This window comes from Parambassis ranga, chromosome 3 (genome assembly GCF_900634625.1).
Source record: "Parambassis ranga chromosome 3, fParRan2.1, whole genome shotgun sequence".
Taxonomy (NCBI): domain Eukaryota; kingdom Metazoa; phylum Chordata; class Actinopteri; family Ambassidae; genus Parambassis; species Parambassis ranga.
The window spans coordinates 24,372,863-24,390,537 of record NC_041024.1 but is presented as its reverse complement, the minus strand read 5'-3'; the positions used below and the strand labels follow the sequence as shown (position 1 = coordinate 24,390,537).

The 17,675-nt window shown below is 42.0% G+C and overlaps 1 protein-coding gene across 2 annotated transcripts in view; it reads right to left on the bottom strand.

Annotated features, from left to right (window-relative positions):
• The window catches only part of chsy1 (chondroitin sulfate synthase 1), a 40,332-nt gene extending 23,809 nt beyond the window's left edge, over window positions 1-16,523 (bottom strand). The window contains exons 1-2 of one of the 2 annotated variants that reach the window (XM_028402542.1): window positions 15,744-16,523; window positions 11,437-11,932 (exon numbers count right to left, since the gene is read on the bottom strand). In XM_028402542.1, coding sequence (XP_028258343.1) covers window positions 11,437-11,932; window positions 15,744-16,054 — 807 coding nt within the window. In that variant the 5' untranslated portion in view covers window positions 16,055-16,523. Of the gene's footprint in view, window positions 1-11,436; window positions 11,933-15,681 lie in introns of both variants that reach the window. The other variant, XM_028402543.1, reaches the window with a different exon arrangement.
• Window positions 16,524-17,675: the final 1,152 nt, after the last annotated feature.

The window sequence follows — 17,675 nt, the reverse complement described above, 5'->3', positions numbered from 1 at the left end:
TATGTCCTTGTTAAGGTACTTTCCCTCCCTTTTACACATTTTCATTTTTTGAGACCTTTCTACAGTGGATGCTGTGTCCAGCTGTAATTTTGAAGAAGACGAAGAAGTTATGTGTCTGTAATTCTGCATTTTCCAACACTCAGATGCTGTGAGGGCTTTATCATAGAGTCAAAGGAGGGGAAAAGATGAGAGTAGAAAAAATGTAAGAAGGGAGGAGGAGAAGAAGGAGGCCAGGGAAGTGACTAAGGCTGACAGTGGCAGGCCTTTAGAGGGCTTTAGAGTGCCAGTAAAGCAGACAGGAAAGAGGAGAAGGCTGCTGGGTACACGGGTAACAAGAGAGGAGGAGGAGAAAACAAACTGTAAGAGAACAAAGCTCTGAGGGAAAAGAAGGACACAGACAAAGGGAGAAAACTGTTTCAATAAAGGCTGAATTAAATATTGTATTTCATACATGGCAAACACTAAATCTATTGTGAAATTCTTCTCCCTCAAGAGCCAGTGTGTACACTGACTGGTAAGAAAAAGATAAAGAACTGACAAGAAAGGCACTTAAACCTGAGAAGAGCTCCATTTATATGTGTAAATAGTGTCATCCCGTGTGTATCACAGCAAACGAGATTTTATACACATTCATTCACAATTTGTCACACTGCATTCACCATCACTGACCTCACCTCACCTCAACTCAAAACAAACAAAAAAACACATGAGTGCTGTGCTTTATGGCTTACAAAGAGTACTCAGAGTCTTCAACTGTACCGCATTTAACCGTTAACAAGCTTAAATGAATGTTAAGTTTATATTTGTATGCAACTGTGGCTTTGTCAATGTAAAAGAGAGGAGGAAAAGATGCCAGCATTTGGCTTCAAAAGTACTGGGAGAGCTGGTAAGCATACAATTAGAGTGGAAAAGAAGGAGGTGGTAAAAAAAGGAAAGCGAGAACATGGACTGAACACAGAGGAGGAGCTTGGCTTGCTCTGCATCTACCTCCTTCTCCCTCTCTCCCCCTCTTTCTGGCTATACTGACCCACCCTGGCTTGCCCACTCACATTTTTTTCTATGGGGTTTGCTAGTCTGAATAGTCATCTCACTCAGATGAGAACATGCATTTTTAAGGCCGTAACCCTATTTCAGTAAGTAATAACCGTCTTCATAAAAGCTTGGACACTTTCTAAAAATGCAATAAAATCTAAAATCTGTACTTTAATCCACTTGAAAATGGCTGGATGGCTAAATGGATGAAATTACTGCCTGCAATATACTCAAAAAAGTTAAGAGAAGGGGAAAAAATACAGTTACTGTCATTGTTCTGAAGGTTCAACAAGCAAAGATGGATTGTGAACTTATGCCAAATGTCAGTAAGTTCAAATCTTCTCAACACAAAAAGAATTTAGTTGGTGCAAAAACCAGCATCTGTGATGGTATGGAGCTGCATGGGTTCAGATGGCATGGCTGATAAAGCTACAGTATGTATGAAGGTAGCAATGATAATTCTTCTGCTGCCAAGAAGAGCTCTACCCAGAAACTCCCACAGTTATTTTTTAGTCTGTTTCCATGTTGGTAGTGTCTGAGTTCTGGCAAAGAGGTGGAGCACAGATGAAGCTGAAGTGATGCAGTCGCTTGTGATGCGAGTTAGCATCTGCCTGTCACTCAAAGCACTCATGCTCTTAATTATGCAAAACTGAGTCATAATACAATAAAACCTGTTTGAATCGCCCCATTGCCCTCACTTCTATTGTAATGAAGTGTTTTGGGAGAATAGTCATGTCCCACATCAAAGACACCATCCCAGACACCTTAGACCCCCTGCAGTTAGCATACCGTCAGAACCGCTCCACTGATGATGCCGTTAATGCAGCCATCCACACAGCTCTGTCACACCTCGAACACAAAGACACCTATGTTAGAATGCTGTTTATAGATTACAGCTCAGCATTTAACACTGTCATTCCCAGCACACTGGCTGAAAAGCTCCTCACTCTTGGACTGACATCCCCCCTCTGCCGCTGGGTCCAGGACTTCCTCACAGACAGACCCCAGACTGTCAGAGTTGGTGCCAGGATATCAGCCACAAAGACTGTGAGCATAGGAACCCCCCAAGGCTGCGTGCTCAGTCCACTGCTGTACACCCTCTTCACCTACGACTGCGCCCCCCCCCCTCCCAGAGTAACACGTCCATCATCAAGTTCGCTGACGACACAACAGTCATCGGGCTGATCACTGGAGGAGATGAGGCAGCCTACAGGCAAGAGGTGGCTCAGCTGGTGTCCTGGTGCCAGGAAAATAATCTCTCCTTAAACGCTGAGAAGACTAAGGAGATGATTATTGACCGAGAAACCAGCACGCCCCACTCTTCATTAACAAAGCCCAGGTAGAGAGGGTGAAAACCTTCAACTCCTCGGCACCCACATCAGTGAGGATCTCACCTGGGCTCACAACACATGGCAGATCATCAAGAAGGCTCAACAGAGACTCTTCTTTCTCAGGAAGCTGAGGAAATTTGGATTACCCTCCAAACTCCTCAGCAACTTCTACAGATGCACAGTGGAGAGCATCCTGACAAACTCCATCACAGTCTGGTATGGAACTGCACCGTTCAGGACAGGAGGGCTCTCCAGCGTGTCATTAAAACGGCTCAGTTCATCTGTGGAGCAGGCTTCCCACCTATACCCAATGCCCGGGTCACAAAGAGGGCCCACAACATCATCAAAGACCGCACTCACCCACAGCACTCACTGTTCACACTCCTGCCGTCAGGCAGACGCTTCAGGAGCGTGAAAGCAAGGACAACCAGACTAAAAAACAGTTTCTATCCACAGGCCATCAGGCTGCTGAACACTGACTGAACATTTATTTATCTTGTAACATCATTGCCACAATGCAAAAATTGCACATATTTGTTTTTGCATGTACAATCTCTAACATATTTGCACACTCTAAACGTCCTACTTCTGACAATAATGCATAAACAATGCACCTTAAACACTGATAACACTTTACCCTCTGTACATAGAGCTGCACATTTTGCTTATTTTATTTTATTTTTCCTATTGCTTATTCGTATTTTTATTTATTCTTATGCCTAAGTCTACTGTTTTTTTATCTTAGTTTAGTTGTGTATAAAGTCATATGAAGGGAACTCAGGGAACAATTTCATTGCTCAGTGTAACTGTAAAGTGCTGTGCATTTGACAATACACTTCTTGAATCTTGAAATTAAGAGTTAATACAGTTGGGAAAAAGGGAACTTATCAATGGAGCTGAAAACTGTTTGACACTAAGTGTGCCCAAGAGGTTGTCACTTGTTTCACTCGCATTGAAAAAAGCCTTTTCTTCAATTCTCAAAATGATTAAAAAGTGTTAACTACAAGAAAAGGTGATGTGTTCCAGTGGTAGAAATGCCTCCGTCTCAACACTTTTGGGGTGTGTTATATGCATTACTTTCTAAATTTGTGGATTTTTTTGTTATTTAGTCCGTGAAAAATTACAGATTTGAGTTTTTTATTGAACTTTTAGACTTCATCCCATTCATTCCATTATAATCTGGAATTTCAGTTTGGTATAACTTCATATAGAGCAAAAGAGCAATGTTGGTAATGCCCTTTCCACTTCCTCTCATCAAATAGATAGTAGCTGGAAGCCAATCAAATCAGCCAGGAAACCTCTTATAGGATTTTATTTTTACATATTGATTAACTTTGTGCCTTTGCAATAGACTCTTTCATCCCTAACCCACAATCATTCAATACCTAAACCTGATACTGACAACAAGTACACACTGTAAAACTGATCTAGTCAACGTGGCACCATCGTGATCAGATAACCTACTTTATAACAGCCTTTAAACCAGGCCAGGCTGCGGTCAATGCCACTGCCACTGCCTGCCATTCATGCCACTGTGCAGAACCATCATCACTTTTCAGAACATTTAGACAACACTGATATTTCTACTCAGGGCACAACAGTGCGCACATACGTGCTGGGTCTGCAGCTTGTTTTGTTTATCAGGTGTGTTTGCCTGTAATCACAGTGTGGCACTATCTACTGGCTGAGGACTGTCTGGAGTCTGTCACATCTGTGATATATATCCATGTCGAGCTGCTGTCTCCAGTGTTATCTCTGACAGCAGGAGAGCAAACATCCACAGCTCGGTGGCTACTACAGGGATCCACCGACAACAACAAAACAAGCCAGTGAGAGAGTGTATGTAAGGAGATGTGCAAAAAGGAGGACATGTCATTTTGGGTTGTCTGAGATGCACTCAGCCCCTCTTTAGAAACCTTCCATATATGTTTTAATAGTATCTTTATTTTATATAAAATAAAGGTAAAAGTCACAAATTTTATTGGAAGCAGAAATAAACAGTGGCTGTAAATACATGGTTGGTGGTGCGAGCCCTGGCTTCATGGCTTTTCTCATAGATAAATCACAGTCAGAGTAAAAATTGCACTGTTCACCACCATCGCTATGATGCTGTCTAGTCCTTGTAGCTTCTGTAAGAGGCTGATGGTTTGAGGGTTGTGTGAGTTTGGTGAGTGCTGTCGGGTAATTCTCTTCACTTGTTTTCATGTCATCTTTTCTCAGTTGACCCCCCAAAGTAAATAAATATAAAAATGCAAAATAAGGACATGCTTTATAATCTCACACACCAACAAGTATATCTGTGGTGACAATATTGATGCTGTAAAATAATATAAATAGCGCAAGACATTTTTGAATTTGTTCTTAAGTACTCCTGATCAATTGTACTGCATGTCATAGCAGATTTGCCCTACACCGACCGTACACTGAATATTATGTAGTTATGATAAACATAAACAGAACACTTGCCTCATTGTGTTACTGATCAGACTTCCCCAAATGCTGAGTGTCACGCTGCTTCCTGGACTAATTTGAATACAGTCAGAGTCAGTTGCTCAGTTAACTCAAGTGTTTAAGGAAGTGGCTGATGCCTACTCAAAGCATCTAAGTGTTCAAAAGGCAGAAGATGATGAGATGGCAGCACAGCAATGGCTTCTATTTTGTAGCACTTGGCTCAGTGTGTCCCAGCCTGATTTTTATAGGAATCATGACTAGCTGGGAAACCACACAGTAGTTTTCTGTGTTTGCTGCATTCTGACTAGACTGTATTGTGATCCACTTACATAACATCCAGAACACACGTTACAGAGGGCAGACCACCTAAATGTGAAATGAACCTTTCTCTGTGAGACAAGTTTCTGCGGGTGCAGCTGCAGGGACTGCAGCACCACACCTGGACAGCTAGTCACTGCTAATGTCCACACAAAGTACACACCTGATGACACTTCCACAGCAACATATTCTGGTTACTTAACTGAAGAAAATAGGATTTTGTCCACAGCACTTACCATACACAGACTAACTGCACTCTGTTCTGTAGAAAAACAAGTTCTTAAACATACACACAAAATGCTAGTATTGTTTCCGGCAATAGCAGGGTACCGGTTGATACACAGTAAATAACAGACAATCTGAAGCAGCAAAAGAAAAAGAATAGACCAGTGCCCCGACTGTTTCACTGCTAATAGAAATCTGGGTTTTGCGTTTTGCCTGACACCAACAACCAATCCGATATTATCGGACCAGTAATTTGGCATACAGCCAAACTAGTTGGCATAGCAAATGTGAAATACCTTCATACAGCTGTCTCTCTGGCTCAGTCCCTGTTACACTGCGTGTTTGCTGTCAGACAAGTCCACTGGCATGCTGTGCATGTTGGTAATGGCATGATTTAGCCTGTTCTGCAAACACAGAGCTGAAATGAATAGATCAGCAGCCCCAATATCTGTTGTATATTTCCAGACTCCAACCAGCCAGGGAGTCACAAAATTCTACATGGCTGTACCTACCTAAGAGAGACACTACTGTTTTAAAGCCAGCTAGGGCCAAAGCAACAGGTGATATGACATGCACTGGTCAGAACTGGGGCAAGGGCTAGGTCCATTTTCAGCATGCTGATGACCCAATACTAGATCTACCTTCTTTGACTCTCCTGCACAACTTTTCCTCGAGTCACCCAGCCAACCTCCAATTTCTGCAAGAAAGCTAAACATGGCAGTTTGCAGACACTGGCACAACTTCAGAGAAATAACCTGTCACAAATTGTAAATGGCCTGAAGACCTAACATGGTAACAGTTTGGTGCAGCTTCTGCTGAAATACATATTCTGAATTCTCTGTCACATTGGGTAGTTTCTGTGCTAGACACAGAGACACTGCAGTTCCTCTAAAGTGCTGCATAGTGACACTATAATATATTGAAGATACATGTCTACAGTGGAATAGAAGAAAGAAATGGCACCGCTAATCGTCTTGAAGAAAAGAAGCACTAGGACAACCTGAAGTACAATAGTGCCGTTGTTGGCAGGAGAAAAGCACAGGCAGCAGAGTGAGAGGGCTGGCTGCACAATTGGCAGCTCTGCAGGCCACTCAGGAAAAATTAGGATTAGGAGGTGGACTCACAGCAGTGCAGCCCTGTGATTCCCATTAGCTGTGTTGGAGCGTCTTTGTGAGCTGGCATGCAGGGTAAGGAGAAATTGTCTCAGAGCTGCTGAGGATAGCAGACTGCTTTTAACTTCAAGAACATTAGAATAACAAAGAATAAAGTAAGGAGGCCACTGGGTCACAGCAAAGCATTTAGGTGAATTTAGAAGACAAACAACCCCACTGATGTGATGAGAGCTGTAGTAGAACATATTATCCTGACATGATGCAGAGGGGAGACGCAGGGGAGACGGCAACTACTGTGAACTCCTGACGAAGTTTGTCAAACGCTTACAAGCCAGACAAGCCGGCTTAATGTCTTTGGGATTACACCAGTTACTGGTCATAAGACAGACTCCACCAGTGTTGAACAAGTCCGTTTGTCTATAGAGTAAACACAGAAGGACTCTGATGTTTGACATGAGTCATGTTTCAGACACAGAAATCATTTCCTGAGATCATTTTCATTGGTAGAAGGCTGGTTTGATCGATGACATGTCATGTCAACATCCTCTTGACTCATATATACTTGTATCTCAATGGTATTAAGCAATACCATCGAATGGGCCTGTGGGTATTACAAATTCAATTTGTAGCATGACAACAAGCATCTGGAGTCACACAGAATGATCTTCAGTCACAAGAAGATCACGGAGTCCTGCAACAGATGGTATGGCCCCCACAGAGACCTAATCTCAGCATCATGGAGTAAGTCAGGGATTACATAAAGAAACAAAACATTCTCCAAGATGCCACAAAGCAGCTGAAACAAATGCAAGTATATCGTGATCTCTAAAAATGCAAATACCACAGAGAAAAATGATGCCCTTTGGTTTCTGATTTAACGTTTTCCTCTTCGTCTACATTTTTTGGCACAGAATTAATGTTACGTTGGGAATTGTGTTCTAAGGTTAAGCCACAATAACTATTGTGAAAATGATGCTGATTGATATGGACTGCTCCTTACTAGAAAGTCACTGACAGATGCCTCAAAATGCTCTACTCTAAAAGTTGACAACATTATTGATGATTAAACACAAAAACAAATTACAAACATTTAGAAATTGATAATTGTGGTTTTATAGTATCATTAACCAGCCTAAAATAAATAGCTTGCTGTCATAGTGGTACATTGAGCTGTACTGTGTAAGGCCCAGCGTGACTATAGCAGCTAGAATAGAGCTGCAAAATGGCATGTCAAGAGAAAGGGATGTTTTGTCTGCAAAAGTACTTATTTCAGTACCAGTGCATTTTTCCCAATACACGTGTTTCAGTGGCAGTGCATTCTTTTTCAGTCCTGGCTGTGTTTCCTGTGCCAAAATGCATTTTCTATCCCAGAATGTAAAATGCCCTGTTGTGGTTCCATAGTGTGCTACATGCAAAACATCAAGCACATTTTAGTAAGGACAATGTCTGCCTCAAGCATGCAAAAGAAAAAAGAAACACAACAAGTGGCTATATTGTAATACGGGGGAATGTTTCACACACTGGGAAAAGCAGAAATTCAGTGTAAAATGTAAAATGTACCATCTCAGAAAACAGAGCTTATGGGATTAAGCCCACCCACAGTACAGAAGACTTTATAGGTTTCAGTGGTTGCTACAAGACGTGTAAAATATATCTCATTAACTCAGCCCCCTCCTGAAAAGTCACCAAGTTGACTACGGCTGCTGCAGCCACACACTGCCTGCACTTTATGTTGCAGAGTGGTAATTCATGCTAATTCAGCACTCCTGCCTCCCATTTCTGTTTATTTTCGAATCATGAGCATAAACATTTATTTACTCATTGGGGCTTGCTCACGGGGCCTACTTTTAGTGCTTAGCAAAGGCGCTGCTGAGAAGACAGAGGACAAGCACACAGAGCTGTGGCCACAGGATGTCTGAAAATACACAAGGCTCACCGCATACTGGGCTGTACGAATGCAGAGAAAGCAGATGCATGCAGTTTACCGACGCAGAAAGACAACTCAGCTTTACATTACTCAATGATAGATAAAGCAGATAAAAGTAATAATAAAAGAACAGATATATTTTGAGAGAATATCTTGTGCTGGCTGTACATGATGTGCTGGATTGAGGAAAAAAAATAGCACGATGTCCCCATATCTTACATGTGATAAAACTGTCATACAAGTAAACAGTGTGATATTTATAATTTGCTACATTTAATATTAAACTTTTTAAGCCTAGAAAATATAAAAATGAAAACATTTCCAGTCATTGCATTGAAGCCCAGACCCAAACTGTATAGAAATCGCCAACCGACTGTCAACCTTCCATAGTGTCCAAGTATTAATATAACCCTCTACAGCTTAACAATAGAGACAAATTGTAGATGCAATCATTTTTATTACTGTTGCAAAAGTGAACATTTTTACAAGGAAGTCCGTTTTTGACATTTCTGCGTGGGCTTCATTTTCAGCCCTCAAGGTTGCAATCGCTCCAATTAGTGTTATGGGCAGACTTACCACTAGCCAGTCAGTATCAGGGGCAGGACTGCTGCTAGAGCGTCTCCACGGAGAGTATATTCATGCACCCAAATTGGTCAGATTTAATGAATGTGAGTAAATGGAGCTAAGATAATTATTTAAGAATCATTCCTGACAAAAAGGTGACATTCTATTTCAGTTTTTGCTAGTACATTATGCCAATTCATCAATTCAGATTACAACTGATTATAACAACAAGTGATCCTCCCTGGATCGCAGTCAGTCCGCAGATCTCTGTAGGGCTTTTTGGATGTGCTAAATCAAGCCGCATGTAGTTTTCTGAAAATCTAATCTGCTTTAACCTGTTATAGCAAAAACATAATGAACAGGACTCGTGTTTAAACTCCATGAACTTAGGTAACACAGGTCCCCATTCATTCTGGAGAACATTGAGAATGCCCCCTAAGAAACAGCAAGATCAGAGCAGCCATAGAATCAGAGGTCCATATAAAAATTCTCCAATGCTGTTGGTGAGTCTTGGTAAGTCTCTCCTGGTTGGTTTTGGGAAAATCAATTACCCTCCCCGATGGAATGTAGTTAAACAGGAAGTGATGTGAAACTGAAGATGCTGCCAATTCTGTCTGATATCAGGGAGCCAGTGACTGGCAGTTCTGGAACACCTTCTTGATGACAGACATCAGAAAAAGATGCCAGAACAGTTGAACCGAACAGAAAAGCTCATATAACCACTTACAGCTGTGGTGAGCGGAAAAGCATCTTAGAATGCACAAAGAGACACACTGGATACAACGACAAACAACCACTTTGGGTTCGTGTCCTCTCAGCCTAGACCAGAGCGGCTCACCAAAACAGGACAGATCAAGCATTTAGTGTCAGTCCTGAACCCTACAACTCAAACTGGCAGGCATTGTGTGCTCTCCGTTTCAGCAGAGTACCTTTAATAATTAAAAAAACCCCTGTGCTGGAAGAGCCAACTTTGGATAACGTTCTTATGTTTCATTATTCATTCAGCATTGTATATTAATATAACTTTACCAAAATGTCCATACTGTAAATGATCAAAACATTGAAACAGGTCTTTTTTTTTAGAATGGCAAAACATCATGTGCCTTCCCCAAGCTGACAAAAAGAAATTAAACAGCTGTATGTGTTTTACAAGAGAACAGTAGAGAAAAGAAGAAAAGGTGAGCGAGATAAGAGCATGTTGAGGCATCACTCATGTGGGCGGATAACTTCCTGTGTATTTGTCTAGCATGAGCAAGTCTGACTGATCCTCAAGTATAGGTCCTCTAAATGCTGAATCACTGGAGGCAGAAAAAGTGTGAGAAAGCACCAATGGGTCACAGTCTTCCTCACTGTGTCAGTACGCTCCCTAAGGCAGGCTTTCTCACTGTGTTGGGGTTATGAGGATAGGTGCAGCTGTTTGGAAACCAGACAGACTGTGACACTGAGCAGATGATCCAGTAGTTGAAGAATTAGCTGTGTTTGTGTTCGCACTTTATCCAGCACTCTTCCCAAATGCCACTGGTCCACATTTGAAGCAGCTCCTTCAGCCAGTAAGGCAAGCTGATAAAAACCAAAATAACCATTCTGTGCTTCTATACATAGAACTCTTTTTGTCAAGCTGCTTTCTCTTGTGTTTGACAGACTGTTTCTTCCACATCATTATAGGGGGACATGGCTACCATGGTAACAAACACCTTTAGCACACACTGCAAAAGACGAGGCCCTAACAGGCCAGATGAAGCTGTCCCTCATCCTCGTTGATTTCACCTCGCGATGCCGGGGGGGGGGGGCGGTTCAGATTGTACCCCACCCCCGCCTAGTGTATTTTTTGTTTGCAGGAGGTGCTGCTTGTTCATGTGGTGTGGCTGAAAGCAATCATTCCAAATTAAGAATGATCACCAGACTAAATGCATGACTGATCAAGGAGAGTGTGCATTTCTTAGAGATTCAAATGCTTTTAGGCATTAATTTAATAGTCCTGCTTTGGAGGCTATTAATAATGACCACAGTTCTAGCCACACTTCCTCAATTCTCTACAGAAAGGATGATTAATAAACACAAAGACACAGGCCATTTCTACCCATACTGCAAGTGCTTTGAGACAATTCTGATGGTAAAATGTGCTATATAAATCAAATTGAATTGAAATTGAACTGCATGCCGACTCATTTGAACATAAGCTGGCACTGACTATTGTTTGCTTTGAGTGATCCATGTGTCAGCAATGGAAAAACAACACACATGTGTCACAATCTAAACACAACAAAACCTTGTTGTGTAAACATGCTACAATGGTGTAGGCAGGGTGCCAGCTAATGGAATGCTGTTCTGCAAACTGAGACAGGTCAAAGGTCAACCATAGGTCAGGGCTGACAGAAATGTGACACGGAGATCTAATGATGGGTATAATAGTGTTGACATAGTTATAACCCAATGGGACACCTTTACAAAGACTGGAAGTTTAAAGCAGACTTACCTCATAGGACCAGACACACTGGACCCCTGCAAATCTCCGGACACACCGGCCCACCTCCACATCTTCATGGGTGGTATACATCTCCTGTAAACACTCTCGGATGTGTGGCACCATCCTCTTGAGGACTTCACGGCTCATGATGACCCCTGGCCCTCCCATGCAGAAGTTCTCCCCAGGTTCTAGGGCCAATTTTCCGAGCTCGTCGCGGGCCCCCATTCCCGTCTGGCCCAGGAAGATGGCCTCGCTGCTGTTGAGGCTGCGCAGGAAGCTCTCAAGCTTCTCGCTCTTGATGTAGACGTCATCATCTGCCCTCATAAACCACTCATACTTGTCCAGGTAATGGTCGTGCATATACTTGAGCATCATGAAGGACTTTTTCTGGGGTGGGTAGGAGTCATCGACGTTCCTCAGAGCCACTATGGGAATAGGTATGGAGGTGTCTGAGCCCTCGCTGGAGAAAAACTCCACACGGCCAGGAATTGTCTGTGCCCATGTCCTGGAAACACACAAAAATACATGGAGTTAGTTGTGCATTTGCCACATTACATAGTACAAATAAATGGTAATGCATACCAAAAACACAATGCTCTACACTGGGCTTATGAAAATGTGAAAATAATTCCTTTAAACCACAATTTGATTCTAAAGTCTAAAATGACCTAATTTCCACATAACATTCTGTTTGAAAAAAAATCCAATCTTCCTTCTCATCAATGTCACAAGCATACAAAGAGATGCTATCGCAGCCATGACAGTTACAAAGTTTTAAATTTCATAACAGCCTGCAAACCAAACAAAGCAGCTAAGAGAATAGGTCCAAAAGCAGGGGTGTAGTACTACATGTCTGTTCACTGTTGAGTTATGGCTGCTTCTTTCTTAATACTTCACAATATCATCTGCCAACACCTCTGAAGTGTTTGCTACACAGTGGTGATGCACTAACAACCTCACTTTTCTGTGTGGTTAGACACTTCCTACTTCACTATGCAGAAATGCTGATCAGTTTTGTCACACCGGTCACACTCACACTGCCAGTGCAACATCAAAACGATGCCACGTTACATTCCTGATTGCCACAGTCAAGCCAGGTCAGTTCAACCATTTGGCACATACACACACAGTTAAAAAATGACAAGAAGAAGAATGACAAACCTAAACCGAAGCTGCTTTTGATTGATGTTTGTAGCCTAAGATGAGCTATACATTTGCATTTGTAGCTCAACCTCCTTGAGTGGTTGTGCAGTCAACAACCTTTGTGATGTTTCCGTTGAGGCTAATTGATAACTGCAAGTCAGCACTGACAGAAAAAACTAGTGGTGCAGTCATCTAGAAAAGCAGATTTAAGTTCACCTGATTTGGCACCCTGACTACTTTCCTTCTATCCATTTTCCAATCTCAGTACTAACAGAGGGAACAGAGACACCTGAACTTCCTAGTCTCCAGGAACTTCCTCAAGCTCCTCCTAGGGGATCCCAGGCCAACCAGGAGATGTAATCCCCCCAGCAAGGCCCACATGGGGAAGATTTCTGAATTACTCCTCTAATCTCAGACAGTACTCCCAGCTACCTTGTGGAGAAGTGTCATTTCTGCTGCTTGTATTTGTAATCTCACTCTTTCTGTCATTTTCCAGATGTCATGAACATAGGTGATGGTAGGGACATAGACTGGCTCAACTCTCTCTCACCACCATGGCCCGCTACAGCACTGTAGGCTGCACCCAGTCTATGGCCAATCTCCCTGTCCCCTGTCCCATCAGTTATGAACAAGAACCCCAGACTTATGAACTCCTCCACGGACAGCTCTATCCCTTTGGTGTAGTTATCTTTAAAGCTCTGTCGTGCAACATGTTTATTGTAGTACCTCCTTATGAAAAAAGCATGCATAGCACCTTAGGAAACCAACTTATCGATCACATCTGGCCACACTGGATACATTCTGCTATAGTACAGCTGTAATACTTGCACTTTGATACATACGGTTATATGCAGAAGAAAAAAGAAGAAAACGGGCTTGAAGAATAAAAATAAGCTTCCGGTTTCAATAACACACATTGAGAGTAAGTGAGGAGAGCTGTCACGCAGCTGCCGTAGACAGCTGTATTGATTAAAGGGAAGGAGACACCACAAAATGGATGCAGACTTGGACACAAACACTGGCTGTTTATTCTCCACAGGATTCCTGCATAAAACATGCATTTCCATCAGAAGAACATGAAATATGCAACTAAGAACTGCAGTTAACAGGCAGGAATGGTCACTGTTTTGCAGACATACTCACACAAGTGCTAGACACAGACGTCTCAGTGTGTATTCTTGTTTAGACAGTGTATGCGTAACACATTCTAACAATTTGTTTCTTGCTCCATGGAACTCATCAGGCTGTCCACTGGGACAGTCTGAGACATTTAAAACTTGTGATTGACGTACTAAGGAAGGAAGCATTTATCAGAAATGTAGTGCAAATCAGTCAGTACGAGTTGATTGAACCCAGAAGAGTATGTAGTGACATATGGCTGTACTGTCAGACATATGCTCTTAAAGTTTTACATGGTTTCCCTGCTGGGTTGTGGTCAGCACAGCAATAAGCTGCAGGAGAGCGGGAAGAGTCTCACTGGGTTGCCTAAGCATTACTGTAATTTAATGTTTATCACGTTTATGATATTTCTTTTATGTGCTTTTGGTGCAGGAACTCTGTGAGTAAAGAATGACTGTTACATGTTAACAACTATAACATGGAATGTGAAATGTGTTATAGTAATGCTTTTGTTCATTGCAGCCATAATGACTGTAAGGACAACAAACCATTTGAACTCGCAGCTGTACACGGGCCTCATTAATGAAGCTTGCAGTTATTTATTTGGCATTAAATTTAGGAGTAGAGGTGTGCCATACCATTTCACTTCACCTGTGTCCTATCTGCACTGCGTGGCGAGGACACACAATAGGCAGGAAGGGACAGAAAAGTATGATGCAGACTCCTGAAGCAAGGATAAGTTATTCTAGTCATAGTTTAAAGTGTCCTTCACAAGCTGCAGTTACAAGTACCGTATGTTTTTTCTGTGTCACAAATATTATCATGTATTTCCTTGAAATACCATATGATGTTGAGGCTGTATCACACACTCCCTTTTGAAGGTGTCAAACCTTCAAACACAGTAGTTGTAAAAATAACACTAGGAGAGTGTGCGTGTTCAACCATGATATATGCACATCTTTATCCTGCTGAACTGCAGAAAACCCATTAGAATAGCTAATTAAATTGTGTTGAAGGAATGCAGGTTTTGGCTGTTCCTCACACGACTGAATCTCTCATAAGCAAACAGCAACTGTGCCATCAGTTTCTGACACTTAAAAACCACCACAGACAAACAAATCTCTCTTTTACACAGAGGAAAGCAAGGATTAGTCAGTGTCAACTTATCAGCATGTCAGTTTTCATTCTGGGCCAGTGTTGATATTTCATCTTAAGGGTGCCTGCACTGATGTACTGCTGATAATCAAATGTATTCTCACAGTAACAGCTCAGACATACAGATTTGAATCCCACTGAAATATTGTGGGGAGGATTTGACTTGGGCAAACCTCTTGCAACTGAAGGAACTGTATATAGGAAATTTGACCAAACTACAGCAAACACAGAGAAATGCAAATGCAGGATTGTCCAGATAATAGAAGCCAACTTCCATGAGTGTCTCAGCACAATAACAGATGTGTGTCTGCCTGCACTGACCTGATAAGCAAAAAGCACGACAACAAAAGATCAATGATCAATAAGGTGACAGTAAATACCTGTTAACTGTTATGTTTGGTGTGTCAATTAAACCATAAATGTTTCACTTTAAAAAAAATAAAATAAGTGACAAAGTGTTACACATTAACATTTCCATTACATTAAATGTTGACTTCTTATTATAGCTATACACAGATTATACTTATACTAGATGAGCATAAAAATACATGTAATGTCAGTTTTACCAGCCACACCTGCTGAAACACCAAACAGTATTTCAACAGATCAGTTATTGTCATTGTAACCCATGCACATCTGTACACAGTGATCACACAGTAGCTAATTTGGCTAATCTGGCTAACATCTGTGTATTTTCAGCCTGACCATCACTGCTGACCAGTGACAAAAGCTGCTAGCTAGCTACCTTCACACAGCCTGTGCAGGCCCATGCACTGACTGCTTCATGGTGTTAGAAAGCCTCATTAAAGTGACACACTGAGACTGACGGACCGTTACCTTCCATTTAAGATAAGGAGCTCATTGGGAAACGTGTACTCAGTCCCAGACGCATCACATACCTATGTGCCGCCACGGCTCGGCTGTTCAGGTACTTCTGGGCAGTCATGACACCAACGAATAGGAAATTATTGGACCTGGAGCCAGGCTTCTCCGTCGCCGGTGATCCGTTAACTTGCTGCGGCCATAACACTCCGCCGTATTCCTTCCTGAGACCCCCGTTGATCCCACAGCCGGCAGGGTTTGCTTTTCGCTTTTGTCCAGCTTTCTTCAACTCGGTCGCCTTGGGTAAAATCAGTCTGGAAGCCAGCGTGAACCCGACTACCAGTCCCAGCAGAACACTAAACCATGCTCTTCGACTTCGACCTGCCATTCCCCAAAACTTCACCAGCTCGCCGCGTATCCTCACTGTATCCAAAGCAGCGTATGCGTAAAAGCAAACCAGTGAAGTGAATTAAAAAAAGTAAAATAAAATAAAACAGCGGTCGGTAAGAGCTCTCTTGTCTCCGGTGAACCGGGCTCACACACACTCTCTCATGGTAGAAAAGCCCTTTTCTTCCAGATGCCTACGTAGCATCGCAGCAGTCTCCTTGAAGCCGCCACCTGAACGGTTCTCCGTCGCTGCTCCCGCTGCTCATCAAGCTGTCCGCCGCCACCGACCATCGGCACGCTTATCGCCGATCGACAGACGCAGCAGCTTTTATCTTAGCTTTGAATAGCGGCCACATTCTCGCCATTATCTCACCATTGGAAGAATGTCTGACTGCTGAGATCGCTGATCGCGAAGGGGTTTAAGAGTGGTTTGACCCAGCGGTGTTTCCGTAGAAAAGCTCTGACTGGCTGACTGTGATGAATCCCTTCGACCTGACGACGCTACGTTCAAGTTATATAGGAAGCCCCCGGAACCCCAGCACGCAGCAGTATATGACCGCTACGTTCCTCTGGAAGAGGCTAAAGTGATTGGCTGCAAACCTGAATCAGCTCTTTTTTAACAGTGCAAATCTATATTCAACAAATGTACTATTTTTAGATTAGAACCTTAAAAAAATGTAACAAAAACTGTAACGATATAAATAACTCACGTTCTTGCTGCCGTGTAGATCAATAAAGCAGATTGTGAAATTTATTGTGTCTGTTATTGGGCTATTGATTTAATAACTGACAGTACAATGGGTTATAATTTTTTTTTTACTTTTTTCAATAATAAATTAAAACCTGTTTATTTTTTTTAACATTTCCATTTCCTACATAACATAAAAATCTCAATAAAGTCTCCAAAGGAACGGCCACAAATGCACCACAGCCGTCTCAGTGATCGTGAGCTCCCCCATGTGGTTGTAGGGGTGTACAGTCACAAACATACATATTAACTTTAAACTATTTAAAATAAATAATTCAATTTTCATATTATATGAAATATCTATCTTTACTTTTTCCATGCATGCTCATGCAGTTTTTAGTACAGTCTGTGAAATGCTGCAATGTTTATTACTCTTGTGATGCTTGTGGTTATTGTCCTGCTGGAGTCTCTATTTGGGGTCAGACAGAGGGTATGTTTGATGATTAAACCGTCTAAACTTTTTATCAGTTAAACAAAGCAAGAAGTAAAAAGGAAATAATCCATTTGCTTACACATGAAATTGATGACTTATGACGTATGATTAATACTCATCATGCACTTGTACCACAGATCTGAGATGCACAGTGAAAGGTTTCCTGCCTGCAACAAACCAAGCAGAAACTAGCCCTGACAGATCAGCATTTACACATGAGACAGTTTAAATTACACTCTGAGGAGGGTTTATGGTTGGACTGTAAAGTGTTATAAAGTCACAAAGACTACAAAGCAGGTGGGACCCTTAGCTCAGGTGACTTATCACTGTTACCTGTCGTGAAGTCGCTGACCATAATAAATTGTGGGTAATACTCAAAGGAGGTAAATATTCACCAAGTGTGTGTTATTTCTAAAACCTGCTGAACCATTAACTAACATC